The sequence below is a fragment of the Anopheles cruzii genome, chromosome 3 (assembly GCF_943734635.1).
Source record: "Anopheles cruzii chromosome 3, idAnoCruzAS_RS32_06, whole genome shotgun sequence".
NCBI classification, from domain to species: domain Eukaryota; kingdom Metazoa; phylum Arthropoda; class Insecta; order Diptera; family Culicidae; genus Anopheles; species Anopheles cruzii.
This window is the reverse complement of record NC_069145.1, coordinates 42852623-42870409: the sequence shown is the minus strand read 5'-3', so window position 1 is coordinate 42870409 and position 17787 is coordinate 42852623. Positions and strand designations below refer to the sequence as shown.

The 17787-nt window shown below is 48.0% G+C and overlaps 1 protein-coding gene across 1 annotated transcript in view; it reads right to left on the bottom strand.

The window, feature by feature from the left end:
* LOC128274598 (uncharacterized) overlaps window positions 1-17146 on the bottom strand; it is an 84234-nt gene extending 67088 nt beyond the window's left edge. The window contains exons 1-2 of the mRNA XM_053012836.1: window positions 15291-17146; window positions 14395-14488 (exon numbers count right to left, since the gene is read on the bottom strand). Coding sequence (XP_052868796.1) covers window positions 14395-14488; window positions 15291-17146 — 1950 coding nt within the window. The remainder of the gene's footprint in view (window positions 1-14394; window positions 14489-15290) is intronic.
* Between the last annotated feature and the right edge of the window lie 641 nt (window positions 17147-17787).

Genomic DNA, 17787 nt, shown 5'->3' with positions numbered 1-17787 from the left:
AAAAATTCAATCACTGCACAATACTTAATTTTTTCTATTGTAAGAAATACTGCGACACGTCGATAATAAATGGCTGGTAAACAAAGAATGAATAGAGAGTTTCAAATGAAACCCTCCCCTCTTTTATTGAAGCGCAAAATTTATTGAACAACCCAGAATATATCTTTGGCTATACTTTCGTTGGTTTATTTGATTTGTTAGCACATTTATTTACACACACCGTCGCTGATAAAGCTTGATAAAATTCAATCGATTTCGAGTCGCACACATCAAATGATAACAAAAGCGTTTCAAATAATGCCCGAGAGACCATCCCAAGGAAACCGGCCGCGGCTGGTCGGTTTTACCTTTGATCGGGAACTCCCTCCACAGCCACACTCGCCGTTGGGCGGTTTCGGGTCGCGGTCGCGGATGCGCGGTGCAAGAAAAGCAAACCAAACGCCGCGGGTGCAGAAGAAGCGAGCGAAACAAGCGAAGCGCAAGCGACGGGGAGCTCAACACATTCCGGATCCATTTAAATTGGTTCCACTTCAAACTAGCTCTCGGCGAGAGAACGGCACGGACGGCGAGAGTGCAGTAGCAGCAACGGAGGAGGAGGAGGAGGTCGAGCGGGGGACTGAGTGGGGTCACGGGGAGTCTGATGTTTGATGCGCAACAAACCCACGCAGTGGGAACGCGCGTGGGGAGATAAAGCGGGACGAGTGTTTGGCATTAGGAGCGACGCGACGACGTGCAGCGTGCACAGAAGTCGCAGATATTTGCGGACGCACACAACCGCATACACACGTACACACGCGCACACGCACGTGCACGGCCAGGGAGTATGAGGCCAGAGAGAAAGTGGCGGACGACGACGGTGGCGGAGGCGGTGGTGAAATGGAGCAACAATAGCTAGCGCGCGGTATGCCCCGCAGCACGTACCGTACCTCGCCCCGCCGTCGTCCGTCGTCCCCGGGGGTAGGTTATGTCGGTAATTTGATGAAGCACCTCTCAGCGGCACAAGGTTACCCCTACGCGCGCGCGACGTTACACCGAACACGTCTCTTGCTTCCCCGTGTTGCATCATCACACGCTCAGCCACCGATAAGGGGCGCTGGCGTGCGGACGGGACAGTGACGGAGGACTGCGCACGGGTGAAAGGGAAAGCACCACCACAACGCACACACCGCCGCACCGCCGACGACGAGCCACCGCAAAACGTCCATCAAAAACGCACGACACAGCGCGGGTCGCTGCTGACGGGAGATCCTGCAGCTGCGCCGGTGATGGGAATAAAATGCACACACACGCGAGAACCACCCACCGGCACCGCTGCACCTAACGCAGAAGAGATGCGGTGGTATGTGTGTATGTGTGAGCGCCAGCACTTTACCAGATATCGGTCGGAGCTGACGGAAGAGAGTCAAAGTTCGGGAGAGCGCCGACAACGAAGACTAAACTGAATTTATCTGTTCAAACTCCTTTAACCGGAGCTAACCGGATGATAAATTTGTGCAATCGCGCCCCGTGGGCCGCACAATGTTGTTGACCATTATCGAGCGACCTTCGTAGAGTCAGGGTCATTTCGTTGATGGCCCGCGCAGAAGATCCCAAGTTCGAGTGCAGTCGGAGCCAGCGCAGATTTAACCGTTTTTCTGTTGTTGATGAAAAAGGAAAACCAAAAGTACCCCACAAAAGAATCAAATTTAAATAAAACAGATTTACAAAGCATATCAATGAACGAGAGAACGTCATTACTAGGATGGTCATTAATATCGGAGCCTCGATAACAGGTCCTGAAACAAACACACAACACATGAAATTGTAGAAAAAATACAGGATGTCGTATTGGAAAATCGTCGAATCGCTGAAAGAGATGAACAGTATAACCAATATTTTGACTGAAGTATTGGGTTTCAGAAAGCTTTGTGCACAATGGGTAATATGTGCCGCATTCGCTGAAAATGGAACAAAAATGCATTCGAATGCAACTTTCTCGGCAACATTTTGAGCTTTTTCGAAAGCATAAAGTGGATTTTGTGCATTCAATCATCACTATGGATGAGAATTGGGTCTATCACCATGATCCTGAAGCAAAACAAGAGGCTAATGAGTGGTGTGAACCTTGTTCTTCGGCTCCGAAACGAGTTCGTGACCAAAAATCACCCAAAAAAGTGTTGGTATCAGTTTTTGGGAATGCGAATGAAATTTTGCTAGCGGATTACCTGCCTACTGGAAAACAAGAAATTTCGATTATTGTTGTACCTTTTTAGACCAGCTTGAAAAGAAAATTCGTGATAAAGACCAGGTTTGAAGAAGAAAAACATCCTCTTTCATCAGAGTAATGCACAGTGTCAGAAGAGCACTTTGAAAATGGCAAAAATCCATGAATTAAAGTTCGCATTGTTAGAGCATCGACCGTAAATATTCACCAGATTTTTCCAGAATATTCACCAGATTGCCGTGTGCTGACATCTTACAAATTTAGATTCAACTTAAAACAAAACGAGTTAGACAAACGGAATAGTATCAAATGGACAATCGGAGTGCTTTGAGTGGTTAAAAAAAGTGAAAAATGCAAATTCTGGAGCCAGTGTCACGGACTTCCCCTGGAAAAAGTTCGAGGACACTGAATGGCAAACAATTAAGGCAATGGCAATGAATTAAGCTTAAGCAAAGCAGTGCAGTGCATACGAATTTGACATCCAAATGCGGCAAAAACCTCTCAGGATTAGTTAAATATGAATATGATTAGTTGAACGCCATCCCGCTACGTTTGGAGAGTCTATAGAAGATCCACAAGATCGGGAAATGCTGCTCGCCAGGTACAAAAGGGGGCCATTTGTCCATCGCGGATTGTGACTGGCGATGAAAAGTGGACTCATTCATTTTCAGCAACTTAAACCCGATCGAACGGTTAATATGCAACGCTACCAACAGAAAATGAGCCATTTGAAGGTAGTTTTGGATGAAAAACATTGAATGGAAAACCGGCCAGGGGAGAGGATTGAATAATTTAATTGTAAAACCACCTTTGCAACAGTGCTTCAATTCATAGGAAAATGGCTTGAAGTACGGTTTGCTTCACAATTATTTTGCCGAGCCGAAGTGTAACAATAACCGCTTCGGTGGCAGGTCCCGGGTTTATCTTCGTCAGTTTTCACACCATTTTTATCGGATGAATCAACCACGCGGAAATCATCCACCACCCAGAGCATCGCCAACGATGGAATTCCCGATGGAATTATCGCCGCCAAGGCGGATGTGTGTCGTAAGTAGCGTACGTGGTCTACCTTTTCCCTCGTTCAACCCGAAGATAACGGATTCTTATTCTTGAGGCTAACTTCTTCCGCGTCACATGCGACATTCGATTCGCACGCCCGACATTTCACGGCGAGCATTGACGAAATCATAACCGATAAAGATAACGGACGACTCGACACAGATATCAACGGGCAGGCGGCCGGCTTGCGCTAGGTGGAGTGGAACAAAGCGTAAGACACTAAAAATAAAACCTACGGCGGCACCGCCGCACGCAAAATGCTGTGCGCCAAGCGAAACACACCGTTTGAGTAAACATAAAACGTATGAGACGAGACGCATCTGCGAAGCGCGCGATTGAATGACAAACTTCCGGTGACTTTGCCACTGGCCTCGCCACGGTGGTGGCAGCACCAAAAACCGCGTATTGCGAAATTAGTCGAAGGTGACGTTTCTTGTTGAAACGTTCAACGTCTCACGACCGGAACCAGCGACCAAATAATGCGATAATGATGATTCGCGCTAACACAGCAGCGGCGAAGGCTAAGACAGCACACTTTAACGAAGAATTTTTCGGAAGATTTTCCTTAGAAGCTTCGTTGTTCCCAGAAGCTTCCAAAAATGGATGTCAAAAACGCTGCAAAACGAAAAAGAGCCAGACGTTTTGCAGGCCCGGTGTAAAGAAAAAAAGAAAACAAACCCATTACAAGCACAGCAGGGAAGGAAAACGAGCTGGCGGAGGCGGACAAACAAACAAACTCGGAGTGGTCCGAAAGAATTCAAACAATAGCACACAACATGCCAAGGAGCATAAGCATGCCAGAAGCAAACACAGCAAACAATCCAAAGGAAGAGATCGGCAAAGCGAACAAGAAAAGAAAGAGAAAAAACAGGAACAACAAGTTAATGCAAGTCAATAAAACGGCCGTTTTTCGGAGGGAGGAACGGGGAACGGACCGGAGTGGAAGAAGACGACGACCCAGCAACTCCTGCCGGGTTTGCGCGTTGAACTTGTAGCGCCCGCTACCAGGCGCGGTGGTTGGTCCCCGGGGGTGTGGCGAGCGGCGGGACGGAATTTTTAAACGATGCGCAAGTTCAACCAGATTAGCCTCGCAGCCAATGTTTATGCTACGCCGGCGGCGGCGTCGGTCACGACGACGTCTGACGACGCCCGGGCCGTTCTTTCGCAGCGCACAGCGCTAACGAAGCAGCAAAAAAAGATGAGACTAACAACTCTGAATTGTTTCGCGTTACTTCCGCCTTCCGTTCGGGGTGGTGGGTGGCTGGGTGGCTGGCGGGTGATGATCATCACCGGTGCGGGCGGGCGGATGGTAGAGATCGACATCGATCGGCGGCGCTCGGCGGTGGTCTCAGAAATGTGGCGCTGTGAATAGTTGGTGTTGGTGTTGCTTACTGAGGATGGGAACTCATCATCATCAGCATCACGCCAACGCCAACAGCCTCTTCTGCTTCATTACAACCAACAGCTGCCGACTCACACGCAATGGACCATTAAGTCGCATGATTAAGTGTGATGGGGAGGAGGCCCACAACAATGAGAACGAACGGGATATGTTCGCTCGGTGTTATGCTGTAACGGTAAAAGTGGAGTGGAGTGTGTTTGGTGGTCGCTCTGGCACCAGGTAATGCGATGTGACGACATGAGAAACGCAAAAAGATTCAAATTAAAGAACTTCCAACTCTGGGAAAGAGAAAGTTTAGATTTGATCAACGTGTTATGCAGAGCAGTAACAACACATGGACTGAAAAGTCCCGGGCCTAACCTAACTACTTTAGTGATTTTCATAACAATGGATCCACAACAATTTCTTGTTTTCACTATCGACTGCTTCTTGATGGGAAAAAATATCGTTCAAGCGAAGCAATGACTTGAACAGTGTTATAAGGACTCCGCTCCATCAAAAACAACAACAAAAACGTTGCTTTGCTTACTTCAAATGTGGTCGTTGAGACACCAATGATGCTGATATGCTGCATTGGACGTCCAAAAGAAGCGGTAACACCAGAAAATATTTTAAAAAATCCCAAAAATCGTTTTGAATTATCGAAAAGTTGGTGCCGCGTTTGCTCAATGTTGACCAGAAACAAAAGAATACTAATAGAATAGTACGAATAACAAGAGACTCGGGACTTATCAAACTATGTGACAAAAAAAGGTTGTTGTGAAAAATTTAAAACCATCACCATGCCTCGTAGAAATTTGGTACACAACTGTAAATACTAAAAACAATCAATAAATCGAATCAAGCCAGTTAGCAGTTTAAAGGAAAACAAAAAGATCAGCAAAGTAAGGTAGCCACAAGAAAACAAACAAAAAAGCGTATGCTCAGCCTTTTCCTGCCCATCGGTGGGCCGATTAAGCAACGCACGCACAACAAGAGAGCCGATGTTGTGTAAGTGGATAACGCGAAGAAGAGAGACGAAAAAAACCTTCCGCAACACGCAACAACACGCAGGTTCGACGAATGGATGACAAAAATGTTGTCGCAAGGACTGCACGCACGCAGAATGCTAAACGGGAAACCGGCCGGCCCGGAGTGTATTATTTAGTCGTTAAGGTAAGTAATAAGCCGTCGCCTTGGGGCGACAAAACTGAAGCGGAACCCGCCGCGAACCGAGCAGGGTGCGCGCGGTTTAAGGTCAACCCATGACGGTTCACATTTGTGTGCGCTCACAACAGGCAGGTGTATGAGGCGCAGGGTGACTAAAGGAATGCTCCAATGTGGTAATTAATTTACTGGTCGCCGGTTCATGTTTCTCTTTCGGGAAGCACGGAGGAGCGAAGACTGCGCCGCGTAAGACGAAACATTCGAATAAAAAGGCATTCGTTAACGGACAGCTGTGGAGCAGTGGCAGCTGAAGCATGAAAACGCTGAGCCAACTGACAACAAAACGATGCTAAGCCGTGTTAGGTATGGACGCCAAAGACAATCGGAAAAAATGAAATACGAAAAAAGAGAAGTTGAAAAATAAACCATAAAAAGAGCACAAGTGAACAAATAAACAAGCCAATAGATGTGGTAAACAACAGGAAAAGTGTAACACAAAAACAAACCAACAACAAAGTGTAAAATAAAAACAAACCAAACATGAAACAAGGAGTGAACAACAAAACAATCCGAAGCCCGGCACAAATGTCGTAGCGGACTTGTCTCGCTTTGTGCTTATCTCGAAGCTAAAAACCTATCAAGGTATCAACAAACGATGCTGCTGCGATGATGATGCAAAACCTGACCAAGTTGCGTCGCAAAGTGAACGAACCGGGCCCTAGAGCTTCTACTCAGTGCAGCACTCAGCACGAAACATTGATAGCGGGCATGATGTTACCGGGCAGCAAAAGACAGGGTCGATGCTACCTCCGATTGGCGCAAACAGATCAGTTCACGATCAAAAAAGCTGAGGAGCGCTTCACAAACCCCGTACAGTCGGCGCAGCTGATAAGCGAAGCGTTGGCCTCTAAACTTGCAATACTTGATCCCAACAACCCAAGCGGCAGAGGGGGTCAACTCAGTGAAGCGTGAAACTTCGTCGCCATCGCGGGTTTTGATATTTGCAAACATCTTGACGGGTCTTGACCAGATGGTGCGATCGACTCTGTCTAGGCCCATTTGCTACACGAGCCAAAACAGACCTCCAGATGAAGACCTAGAGAGTTTAGTTATTGCCTCACAAGGCTGCTACACACACCTCGAGCGATTAGAGCACATGTTGGGACCAAGCGCGATAACCTAAACCATTCACCATTCGACACGCACGAGAGTGTGAGGACCATAAGATCCCAGACAGACGGCTACTCCGTCATCGGCAACCGTCTTATCAGTGGGTTGCAAAAAAACAAGGCGACCGATGTACACTTCCGCCGACCATCATCAAGAAGGTCACCCGCGGAATGGTTAACACATTCGCGATCACATGTTTTTGGAGCAGTTTGGAACGTTTGACAAACCGATGTGACGGCCTCCTGATAAGCACCCCGATCCGCCAATCAGTCCCATGTGCTCTACATTTTATGTCTTAGTCACCGATCCGCCGATAGCGGGCAGAGATGAGGGGTGTTGATCGATGTCGAGTAGCGATATGGGGGTTGCGATCTGTTTATATTGATTCGTACCGTGCGGGCCAATTCCAGGATGACAAGTAATAACACTGAAGACAACTGAATTCTCGGATGACAACTAAGAGAGCTTTGTGTATTCGACGTCCGACACGTTATTGTGGCTGTCGCTGTATGACACGTAGCGTCGCGTCCTGTTGAAACCAAATGTCGTCCATGTTTTCAGCTTCAATTTCGCCGAAGAACTAATCAGCGCCAACATTTTTCGGTAGCGTACGCCATCGACGGTTACGGCGACTGTTTCTTAATTTTTGGAGAACAAATGGGCCAATGATACCACCAGACCAAAATCCGCACCAGACTCGTTTTGGGTGCATTGGATTCTCTTGCACGATGTGTGAGCTTGAAAATGAGCTTTTCAAATTTCGTACAGTTCGTAAGTTGAAAATTCACCTCCTTGGAAATAAGTTTTTAATATTTCCCTTCTTCTGCAAGCTTATAGCGTCCCAATACGTAAATGTCGTATTTAACGTATTTTACTAAATGCTTACAATTTCCAGAATGAAGTTTGACGATTTAAAAACCACAAATCGAAACATGGACGACAATCGGTAGTTAAAAATCGAAACTCTCCAAACATCCAAATACTTGATGGACCACCACCCGGTATTTAATAAACTGGTTTGCCCACAAATTTCTACCAAAACTAGCCAACAATTTTGAATGTTTATGCTATAGTAACTGTACTACATGTGTGAAATTTAAAGGTACAATATTTCCTACATTAGTCAGAACATGAGCAGGTTATTCTATTTAAAAAAAACCTAATAAGGATTCGACAGCTTTCCATACCCTGATCACCAAACTGACCTAAACTGGTCTAAATCGACCGAAACAATTAAATACTTACTAATGTTTACTAATTCCGAAAATTACCCAAGTAAACCAAGAAGACTGTGGCGTATGAGAGCTTCAAGCTTCTCCCAAAAGACGATCGGAAGAGTAACGTTGAAGCCCGCATTTTTGTTTCTCTAGTCCTTTGAGGATTTGACCGAAGCGGTTCCGTTTGCTAGTTTCCTAAAAGGAAAGCTCCATCGTAGTGTAGTCAAACAAACACTCACAAACTCACAAACTATTTTGAGCACCTGTAGTCAGAGCAAAGGAAGGACAAAAAATGGTGCCTCCATTGGATGCCAACACCTCGGTATCATCCCCTAGGATTCCCAGTGCGGGACCCGTGCGCATTGATACCATCAGCATCACCATCATCGCATGTCTTCATCAGCCACCCCTCCCTAACGATGACGATTGTGTTCCATTGTCTGTACGTTGATAAGACACGTCACAAGACACCATTCGCTGACGCTGACTGGTTTCTGTTTCGGTTGCACCGGTTCCGAGATCCGGCCCGAGCCGGTACACCCCAAAGCAGTTGGGTTACATCTCGTTCGGTGTCTTGGGTTGCTTGGGTTGTCCACAACCCTCGCCTCCACCACCACCAGCAGCACCGCGCACGTCACTATGCCCCCTGGTACTAGTAGTTCACGGTCAACATCGGCTCTCGCCCCGTCCTGTTTAGAGTTTTTGCAACTGACTACCGTCGTCCGTCCGGCTCCGTCCGTTGGGTTGTCGGAGCGGGAGAGATTTAGAGCATCTGATAACGGTGATAACTTCGCAATCTTCGGACGGCAGGCGGAATGAAGCGGTCACAGTGGAACGCGTCTTGTTATGTTGCTTCATTAAAGGGCGGGCGAGTAATGCGTTATCGCACGCGCCCAAGACATTTGCAGAAAGCGAACGCCGACGATTGTCGAGCGGTTTTTAGCGGACGAATAAAATCGGGGCGATAATGATGATTGGAGCGATTTCAGTTGGAACCACCACCATTCGGGCCATTTCGCCAATCCACACCACACCCGGGGAAGGGACCTCAAAGGGGGGACCAAATGTGAGCAAGATTTGAAGAATCAATATTTCCACTTTTAGTCGTCACTTTTCAAATCGAATCGAAAAGATATTTTAATTTATTGTTACCTACCAAGGTCATGCTGATTGGCTGTGGAGGACTTTAAATCGAACTTTTTGCAGATGATTCGGTGTATAAATTGTTCACTCTTCTTTCTAACAAAATATTGTTCGAAAAACTAAGAGAAGGCCCTCATCAACGCAAGCACTTGTCACTGAAATTGTCCGACACATAGAGAAACGGAGCTTTAATGGAATCTTGATATTTAGATCTTGATTGACACATACAAACGGAGTCACACACGGAACACACAACCAGCAGCACACCACGAAGGATGTTTTCTGTCACCTTTCGACACTCTGGAGTCAACCAAAAAATAGCCTGGAGGTGGTCTTGTAAAATTGGTCTCCACAAAGGACAAGCGGGTGAGAAAGAATCGGCAACGGTCTAAGGAATCACACTATCTCGTTTCCACGATCACGATTCCAGTCGTTCAATCGCTCAGCGGCAACAACAACCAAGCGTGGCGCTGCTCGCTGAAGACGGTCTGACACTGAGGCGCCCGTCGCGGATCGAACCGATCGAAGCATCCGCGCGGCGCTTCCCTCGGCCGGCGGCGAACGGGAGATAATCAAAGATACACTGTCCTTTAACCGTTGGCTGTGTGTGGGTGTGCGCGCGCTTTCTTCCCAGACAAGACGCACACCAAGAGACAGACCACGGCGCGGATGGGGCACGTCTCCAACGACTCAGCGCGCTCGGCGCTAGCAGCTCGTTTGACGTACAAACAAAGTCTCGGCTCGTTAGTGTAAGTAGCGGCTGCTGGAGATGCTGGATGCGGTGCTATTTGGAGAGCGCTGTATGTTTGCCTTGAATGTTAGTGCCGCACCTCGCCGTTCGGCACACGTTTATTTATTTCGCTTGACCCAAAGCACCAGATCCCACTAGTTGCCACCTCAGCAAGGATCTATCAGAAGAAGCATCAAATGTTGAAGAACACACAGGTATAGACATTGAAAGTCAAACTGTCAAACGTCAAATATTAGGCTGGGGAAAAAGTAACCTATTATTTTTGGGTGAGTTATAAAACTTTATTTAAGCTACTTCCAATAGTCCGTTTTTTCTTCAAATAAGTTTTGTTGGAAAATTTGTTGTCTCTTCAATGGTAGGCTTTTAATGCCTCTCTTGTAGAAGGCTTGGTCGTTATTGGATTGGCTTGGTCGTCTTTCTTGTTCTCACTTTTTCATCATTCAGGAAATGTTGTAATGCGCGAAAAAGGTTTCAATCGCTTGGTGCAAGGTCCGGACTATACGTTGGATGCATCAAAACTTCCCAACGCAGCTACCGGAATTTCTGGCAAGACACTAAACACGTTTGTGACATTTCGTTGTCCTGGTGGAATACAAAACCTCTTCCGTTGTCCTATTCAGGCCGTTTCTGGTCAATTGCTAGCTTCGAACGGTGCAGTTGTTGAAAGTAGAGATCTGAATTTAGTGTTTGGCTACACGGAAGCAACGCATAATAAACGATTCTTTTCAAGTCCCACCATAAGCCCAGTAGAACCTTCCTAGACGTTATTCCTGGTTTGGCCACCGATTAAGCTGCTTCACCACACCAAACAAAAAACAATGAAAGAATTTTTTAAAGTATAAACTATCAACTTCAAAACGAACCTAAACTTGAAACTGTGGGATCGATACTTCACGAGATATCGATCACTAACGTCATCCACCGATAAAATAATGGATTACTACTATGGATTACTTCTCCAGCCTAATACGACGCCACAAACGTCACATCAACCAGCCGAGTTGTGTGAAAAACCTTTCCAAATGCTGGAAAATATTCTCAAAATTTTCTCAATGCGCGGTTCCAGCTTCTAGCTTTCTGAGCCGAGGCCCTCTGCGGGCCGCTACCAAGGGTTGTAAATAATCCGCGGCCGTTATCTGGGCGTCAGACTTCCCGGCCACTTTTCGCTGCGGAGAGCGTTACTGAAGAGCTTGGCAGTCGTGCAGCAAATAAGTAAACAACCCGAATGTGTATGGGAGAGTGAGAGATAGAGATAGAGAGAGAGTAGAGCGAACGTCACCGGGCACCGGGCCCCAGATCCGCGACGAGAGGAGCTTGCGATTTGTGCAAATTGGTGAGTCACGCTTGTCATCGCCTGTCAACTGAAGGAGAACTGACAATTTGTTTCCTTTATACATTTTTATTCTCCCCCGTTTCAGGAAGCAAGAGATGTAAGTGTCCTCGAACTCACATTAGGTGGTGTGTTCCACCCCATGGGGGTGGGAATATCCTTTGTGGCCGCGTCAATTGCGCGGCGCTAATCAGCGCATTCGCAGCACTCTCGCAAGTTGTGGCTAAATGGGAGACGATGATGATGATGGCCGACGATGGCGGGGACTGGGAAAAACACTTCCACCTAAATCCGGATCGGCACCGCACCGACACCGGGGCACAACAAATGGCGGAACCGGACACTAACTGGTAGCGCAAACTGACAACACCGCGTCCTACTGCTGCGGTCTCTGTTCGGTCGTTTGAGGTGCAAACGAGGTGCGCCATCGGCCCCCGGATCGGAAACGACGCACCTCCCCCCAACTCGACTCCTACTGCTGCGGGGGCGGTGACGGTGCTAATCACCTCGTAACGCGCACACGATAAGCTGTGAAAATTGGCGATAACACTAATCTCCGGACGCGGAGAGGCCAGTCAGCCAGCAGCCAGTATTTTCTCGAAATATCTTGCCCGAGCCTCTTGGCGGAAGAGGTCAAACGAGTCACTAGCAGGGCAGGGTGTGGCCGGACAGTGGACGAGGACAGTCGTGAATCAGCTTTTGTAACTAGGAGACTGTGCGATTCTGTTCTGTTGCCAAGGGATCACACCATCATTTGCCATCATTTGAAGAAATAATGGTAAATGAAGTTTTAAATGTTGCTCAGTTCTCTTCGAACAATGTTAATCTCTGTTGCTTTCTGTAACGATGTGGATTTTTATGGGCCAATCACGCCGCTTCGGGGAATTGAACCCATCGACCAGCTGCGTGAGAATGACGAGCGTTACCGATTGCTCTATCAAATCTTCACCACTAACATAAATAATTTATTCTGATTTTGCTGTGTCAAAAAACAAGGTTGTGAATGGCAGCCCGATGGCGACTCAATGCCACGTTTCACATCAAAGCCATATTTGGGGAACGCAATGTTTAGTGTCTCCAGTTACACAAGTGGCCAACAAGAACCACCGCCTCGGCAATGGACCTTACAACAGCGCTAATAAAATACGACAATATTATTGCAGCATTTTTGCAAAATTTTCCTGTTCGGGCAGGCAACCCACCTTCGGGTTTTTTCGGGCTGTCAAGCGTGACGTTCAAATGTTATGGAAAAAAAGGTCTATTAGCTTTTCACATGACACTCGCAAAACAGCAAACAAAAACAAACGAGACCCACAACCGAAACCAAAAACATTCATCAAATCATCGTTTGCCAACGAGAACCTGATTCATGCCCGTCATCGGGGCGCGCTATTCTTGGCCAACTGAAACCGGGCGTGTATTTTGAGCCTCTTTATTCTATTTATTCACAATTAAACAAACAAAACAAAAAAAACCTCCACCGACTGATGTGTGTCATCAAAATGAGCCGGTTTTGAGGGCGTAAAAGCTCATTTGGGCGCTGCATTGAGCTTCTCTCGCACGGTGGTGGCGGCATGATGATTGGGCGTTTGTGTTGATGCTCTCTCTTGATGGTGCGCGCCCCGGTCATAAAAAGGGCAGCATATAAAAACCGCAAACAACCGTGCGGTGGTAATGCGAAAAATAAACTATCATTCGATTTGAAGGCAGGCAGGCAGAAAATACCGGTCCCGGTCAGCTGGGGCGGGGGGGTTTAGTAAACAAAATATTCCATGCTAAACAACAACAACAAAAAAACCCGGCAATACCCGGCTGTGGTGAGCAGCCTACGTGACACTGTAAAACCTACGCCTATTACACGAGCATGGTAAATGAACTTTTAAAACCAACGTGACGCACACGGCGAGGCAATAAACCCCGACTAGATGAACACATGTTTCACGTGAATGGCACATTGTCTACACTTACTCTTACTCACTATGTAGAAACCCATAAACGTAAAGTATTCCATTGAAGGTAATAGAAAATACCCTTGATGATGTTCGTTGGACATCACACTACAGTTTCGTCCTCAAGGGGCTCTCGTGGTTAATTACTTTCGCAAAATACTTTCCATGCTGAGGAACTGAGAAGCGTTCCGAAAGCTCTGATTTTTTCTCCACTTTCTTCGAAACAGGTTGTCTTCAAAGGTTGTACAGTGAATAGCGAAAAGAAGTTTAGCTCAAGAACACAAAAGATATTACGAAATATCTCTGTTGTTACAGTGGACCAGGCTCCTTGAATGTTCTCGACAAATTCCGTCAAATTACGTGCGACCTTTTGAGCTACTTTTTATTTCACTAACGCCCACATGTTTTCGATAAAAGACAAGTCTTGCCTTTGTGGTGGATACACTAAAACATTATTATCTGAGCTACTGCATTACTATTTTAGCCTTGCGGATAGGAGCGTTGTCTTGCTGCAGGATGTAATCATCACCAATGAGCTTTCAAATCATTCTGATAATAAAATTCCATTCTCTTTTTCAACTTGGCCTTGCTTACGTTTTGCAATTTTACAACTTCTTGGCCAAATTTGGCCAGATCTTTGAGATGTCTTATGCACTCTTCACTGTGCATTTTGTAGTAAACATGTGAAAAATCAAGTTATTGTTGCTTATAAGTTACTAAATCTACTCTAGCAGCTTTGTTAGCGAACAAACCGGAGGAAATTGGCGTGAAAAACTAAATGCATCAAGCTTCCAAGCTTCTTTTAGTTATCCACTGTACGGAAGGATAAACAAAATTAATATGGTTCGCTTTCGTTAAAGTAAGGAGCGTAGAACTCAGATATGACGAGTTTTGATCAAGTATTGGTCAACTGATACACAACCATTGCATAAACCCCTGCGATAGTCCCTAATTTGGAGCAATTCGTCGAGGAATACTTCATTCATGTTTTCAATTATTATGTAATAAAGCGGTTGATACTCACGTTGAACGATTGCCACTGATTGAGCAGATACTGGTGGCACGCCTTGCACGCCTGCACCATGCCTTTCGGATCCTTGGGTCTCGAACGTGCTGGCCTGAGTTGCACAAGGAACAGTAGTAAAAAAAAAGAAACAGGTTAAAACGTGATGCTACCAATCGCAAAGCAACGCAAACTCGATCGTAAACGTAAAAGCAAGGTGAACGAAAACAAATTTAGCAAATGCATCAAAGCACGCTTGAAAATATGACAAAACAACGATGCGATAAAAGTGATCTATAACTTAACCGGAATAAGAACGAAAACAAAGTATGTAAGCATGTTATTTTAAATTCAAAAGACATAATAGCCAAATGTGGAACAAATGCTGAGCAAGAATGCAACTGAGAATGCTCAAAGGTTGAAGTGCTCAAGCACATACGAGGGCCGTTCAAAAAGTATCGAGACATCTGAATTTCCGCGTACGTATATTCGATTATCGATTTTTTTGTGGCGTTATGGCCATAGCTTCACTATAAGCTACAACAAACATTCGGAATGTGTCCGCGCACTTAAATTTATTTTTCACACAAAATTTTATTCACTGCCATCAATTTTTCGGCATAGACCAAAATAGCCGTTGAGCCAAAACACATCCAAGCAAAACAGTTGTCAAAAATTGACTGATCAGTCAAAATTGCCGAACTTTTCACCATAAGTGAGTGACATGTGTAACAACCTAACGCCATTAAAAAATCGGACATTCGTAGCCCGCGAAAATTCAAATGTCTCGATACTTTTCGAACGGCCCTCGTATGTTTCAACACAAACATCATAACGAAAACATTGTTCAAGACACACACATACACTGTCTCTACTAGCTCTACACAAACTAAGCAACGCCAAACATGGCCACCGACCTGGCGTGCGTTTCGTCGAAGATCGGGAAGTAGGGCCGCTCCTGGTCCTTCACGTCCTTCGGCCGCACTGTCGCAATCTCCTTCAGGCTGCCGCGCCGGTGCTCGTCGCCGCACACGTAGCACACCTCCGTCATCGAGTTCTTGTCCGGCATGGAGAGGTCCAGGATGTCGGTGCCGGTGCTTCCGGTGCTGCTGCTTCCGTTGCTGTTGCTGCCACTGCGCAGACTGGCGTCCTCGCCGAGCCCGCCGCCCATCACCACCATCCCGCCGGCCGGTCCGCCTGCGCCCGAAAGCCCTCCACCACCGCCGGGTCCCACCAACACACCCCCAGTGCCACCGCCGCCTGGCACGGAGCCCGTGGACGAGTTTCGCAGATCGAGCGCTCCCTCCTCCTCGAGCCGGAGGTGCGAGGACGAGCCGCCAGGTCCGGCCGTTGCCCCCGCCGCCGTCGTCGACGACGACGATGGCGACGAAGCGTTGTTGTTGTTGTTGTTGTAGTTCACCATCTTGAGCTTGTGGTGCGCGAACGAGGACATTTTGCGCCCATCGCGGAACCCGACGTTGGCCGTCGTTGAGGCGGCGGCCGAGGGCGACGTGACGCTTCCGGTAGGGGTGGCGGCCGTCGCTGCCGGTGACGGTGTATCGTTGTGACGGAACCCACCGGACTGGGGTATCGTCTTTTCGCCGCGGCTCACGGGGCGCTGCGACGAGGAGGAGTGCACATTGTTCGACGGCGACGCCGTAGTGCTGGGCACCGGCGCCGGGTGGTGGTGCAGGTGTTCCCGGGCCGCGGCATTCGTGGCCGCGAGATGGTTCTCCAGGAAGCGCTTTGACGGATGGTACGGCGGAGTGGCCGTTTCCGGTGCTTTCGGAGCGCTCGACTCGCTGCTGTTCCGCTGACCCTGACCCTGACGCAGGGGGCTCTCGTTGCGGGACATCGCATAGCCACCCGCCGGCTGGGGGGTGGTTCGCGAAGACGAGTAACCGCCACCGCCATGAGAGGACACTGACGTTGGTGGTGGTGGTGTTGGTTGAGCTGCCGTCGAGGGAGGCTGCGGTAGTCCGCCGCTTCCGCTTAGGTGCTCGGCACTCAGCCCGAGCACCTGAGCCGCGTACTCCCCCTGGCTGTTCAGCTCCGCCCCGATGTAGTTCTTGTCGTCGTTGCGCTTCAGCCAGTAGAGCCGCTGGGCGACGGGTTTCCCCTCGCGCTCGTGGTAGTCCCACTGCTGGGCGAAGGTGGTGAAGCACAGGTAGCACGACCGGACGCCCACCTTGGCCGGTGTCCAGGGCGGTACGCCGGCCGGTGGCAGGTGCGTTTCGAGCAGCGGAAAGTGTGGTTCCTGCGGGCGCTCCGGGTTCTGGCGGACGCGCAGATAGTACTTGTCCTGCGCCCCGGCCGCCCCACACACGTAGCAGATGGTGGAGGGGTCCAGGTCCAGGGAGGCTACCGGCGAGGGCGAAGCCGCCGAGTGCGACTGATGGTGCGGGGGGTAGGCCCCCGGACCACCGTAGTGCTGCGGGTGGTGGTGCTGCTGTTGCTGCTGATGCGGAGGAGCATGTGGGTGATGCTGCGCCGACGGGTGGTGATACCCCGGGTGGCCGGAACTGGGTGGCAGCGACGGGGGAGGAGGTTGCTGCTGTTGCTGCTGCTGGTGGTGGTGTTGATGCTGGAGTTGGTGTTGATGGTGGAGGTGTTGTTGGTGTTGTTGGTGGAGGTGCTGCTGCTGTTGCTGCTGCTGTTGCTGGAGCTGGTGGAGCTGGTGGTGTTGGTGGTGGTGCGATGAGGGCGGGGGCTCCGGCTGCGCCAGGGAGCCCCCACGCAATTCGTTTTTGATGTAAGCCTTGGCCTTCTCCATACTAATCTAAAAACAGAGAGGAGAGAGAGAGAAAACACTATTAATGATCCATACAGTCAAAAGAGCGAAAAGAGCACGCAAGATTTGTATATAAACATATTCGCAAGGAAATCGGTTTTCTTATCGACAAGCACTTTGAGGGGGCACCAGATTAGAAGAGGCATCCAGAAGTCGGGAGCCAATCTCAAAACGACCGCGTCTGAGCAGTAAACAGTGCAAAGTGGAAAGTACAAGAGGGCATAACACAAAACAATGCAAATTTCAATGAAAATTAACACAGTGAAATGGAACAAAAGTTGCTGAAACGAAACGTCTACAGGGTGCGCCATCATGACAGAACCTATTTAAATGTTGGATAACTCCCTTATTTTTCAGTCGATTTTGACAAGTCAGCCCGATTCTGAAACGTCAGTCTCTGAGGATTGAGTTATGGATCAGTTTACTCCAAATCAACGGGCTGAAATTGTTACGCTGTACATTGAACATAATCGTTCAACTGTGAAAACTGTGCGTGCTTATTGTTGCCGAATTTCTTCGGACTTTTTTCTGTGGGGCTATTTGAAAAGTAAGGTTTATGCCAGCCAACCGAAGACCATTGAAGAACTGAAAGCTTACATCACAGCGGAAATTGCTGCTATTAC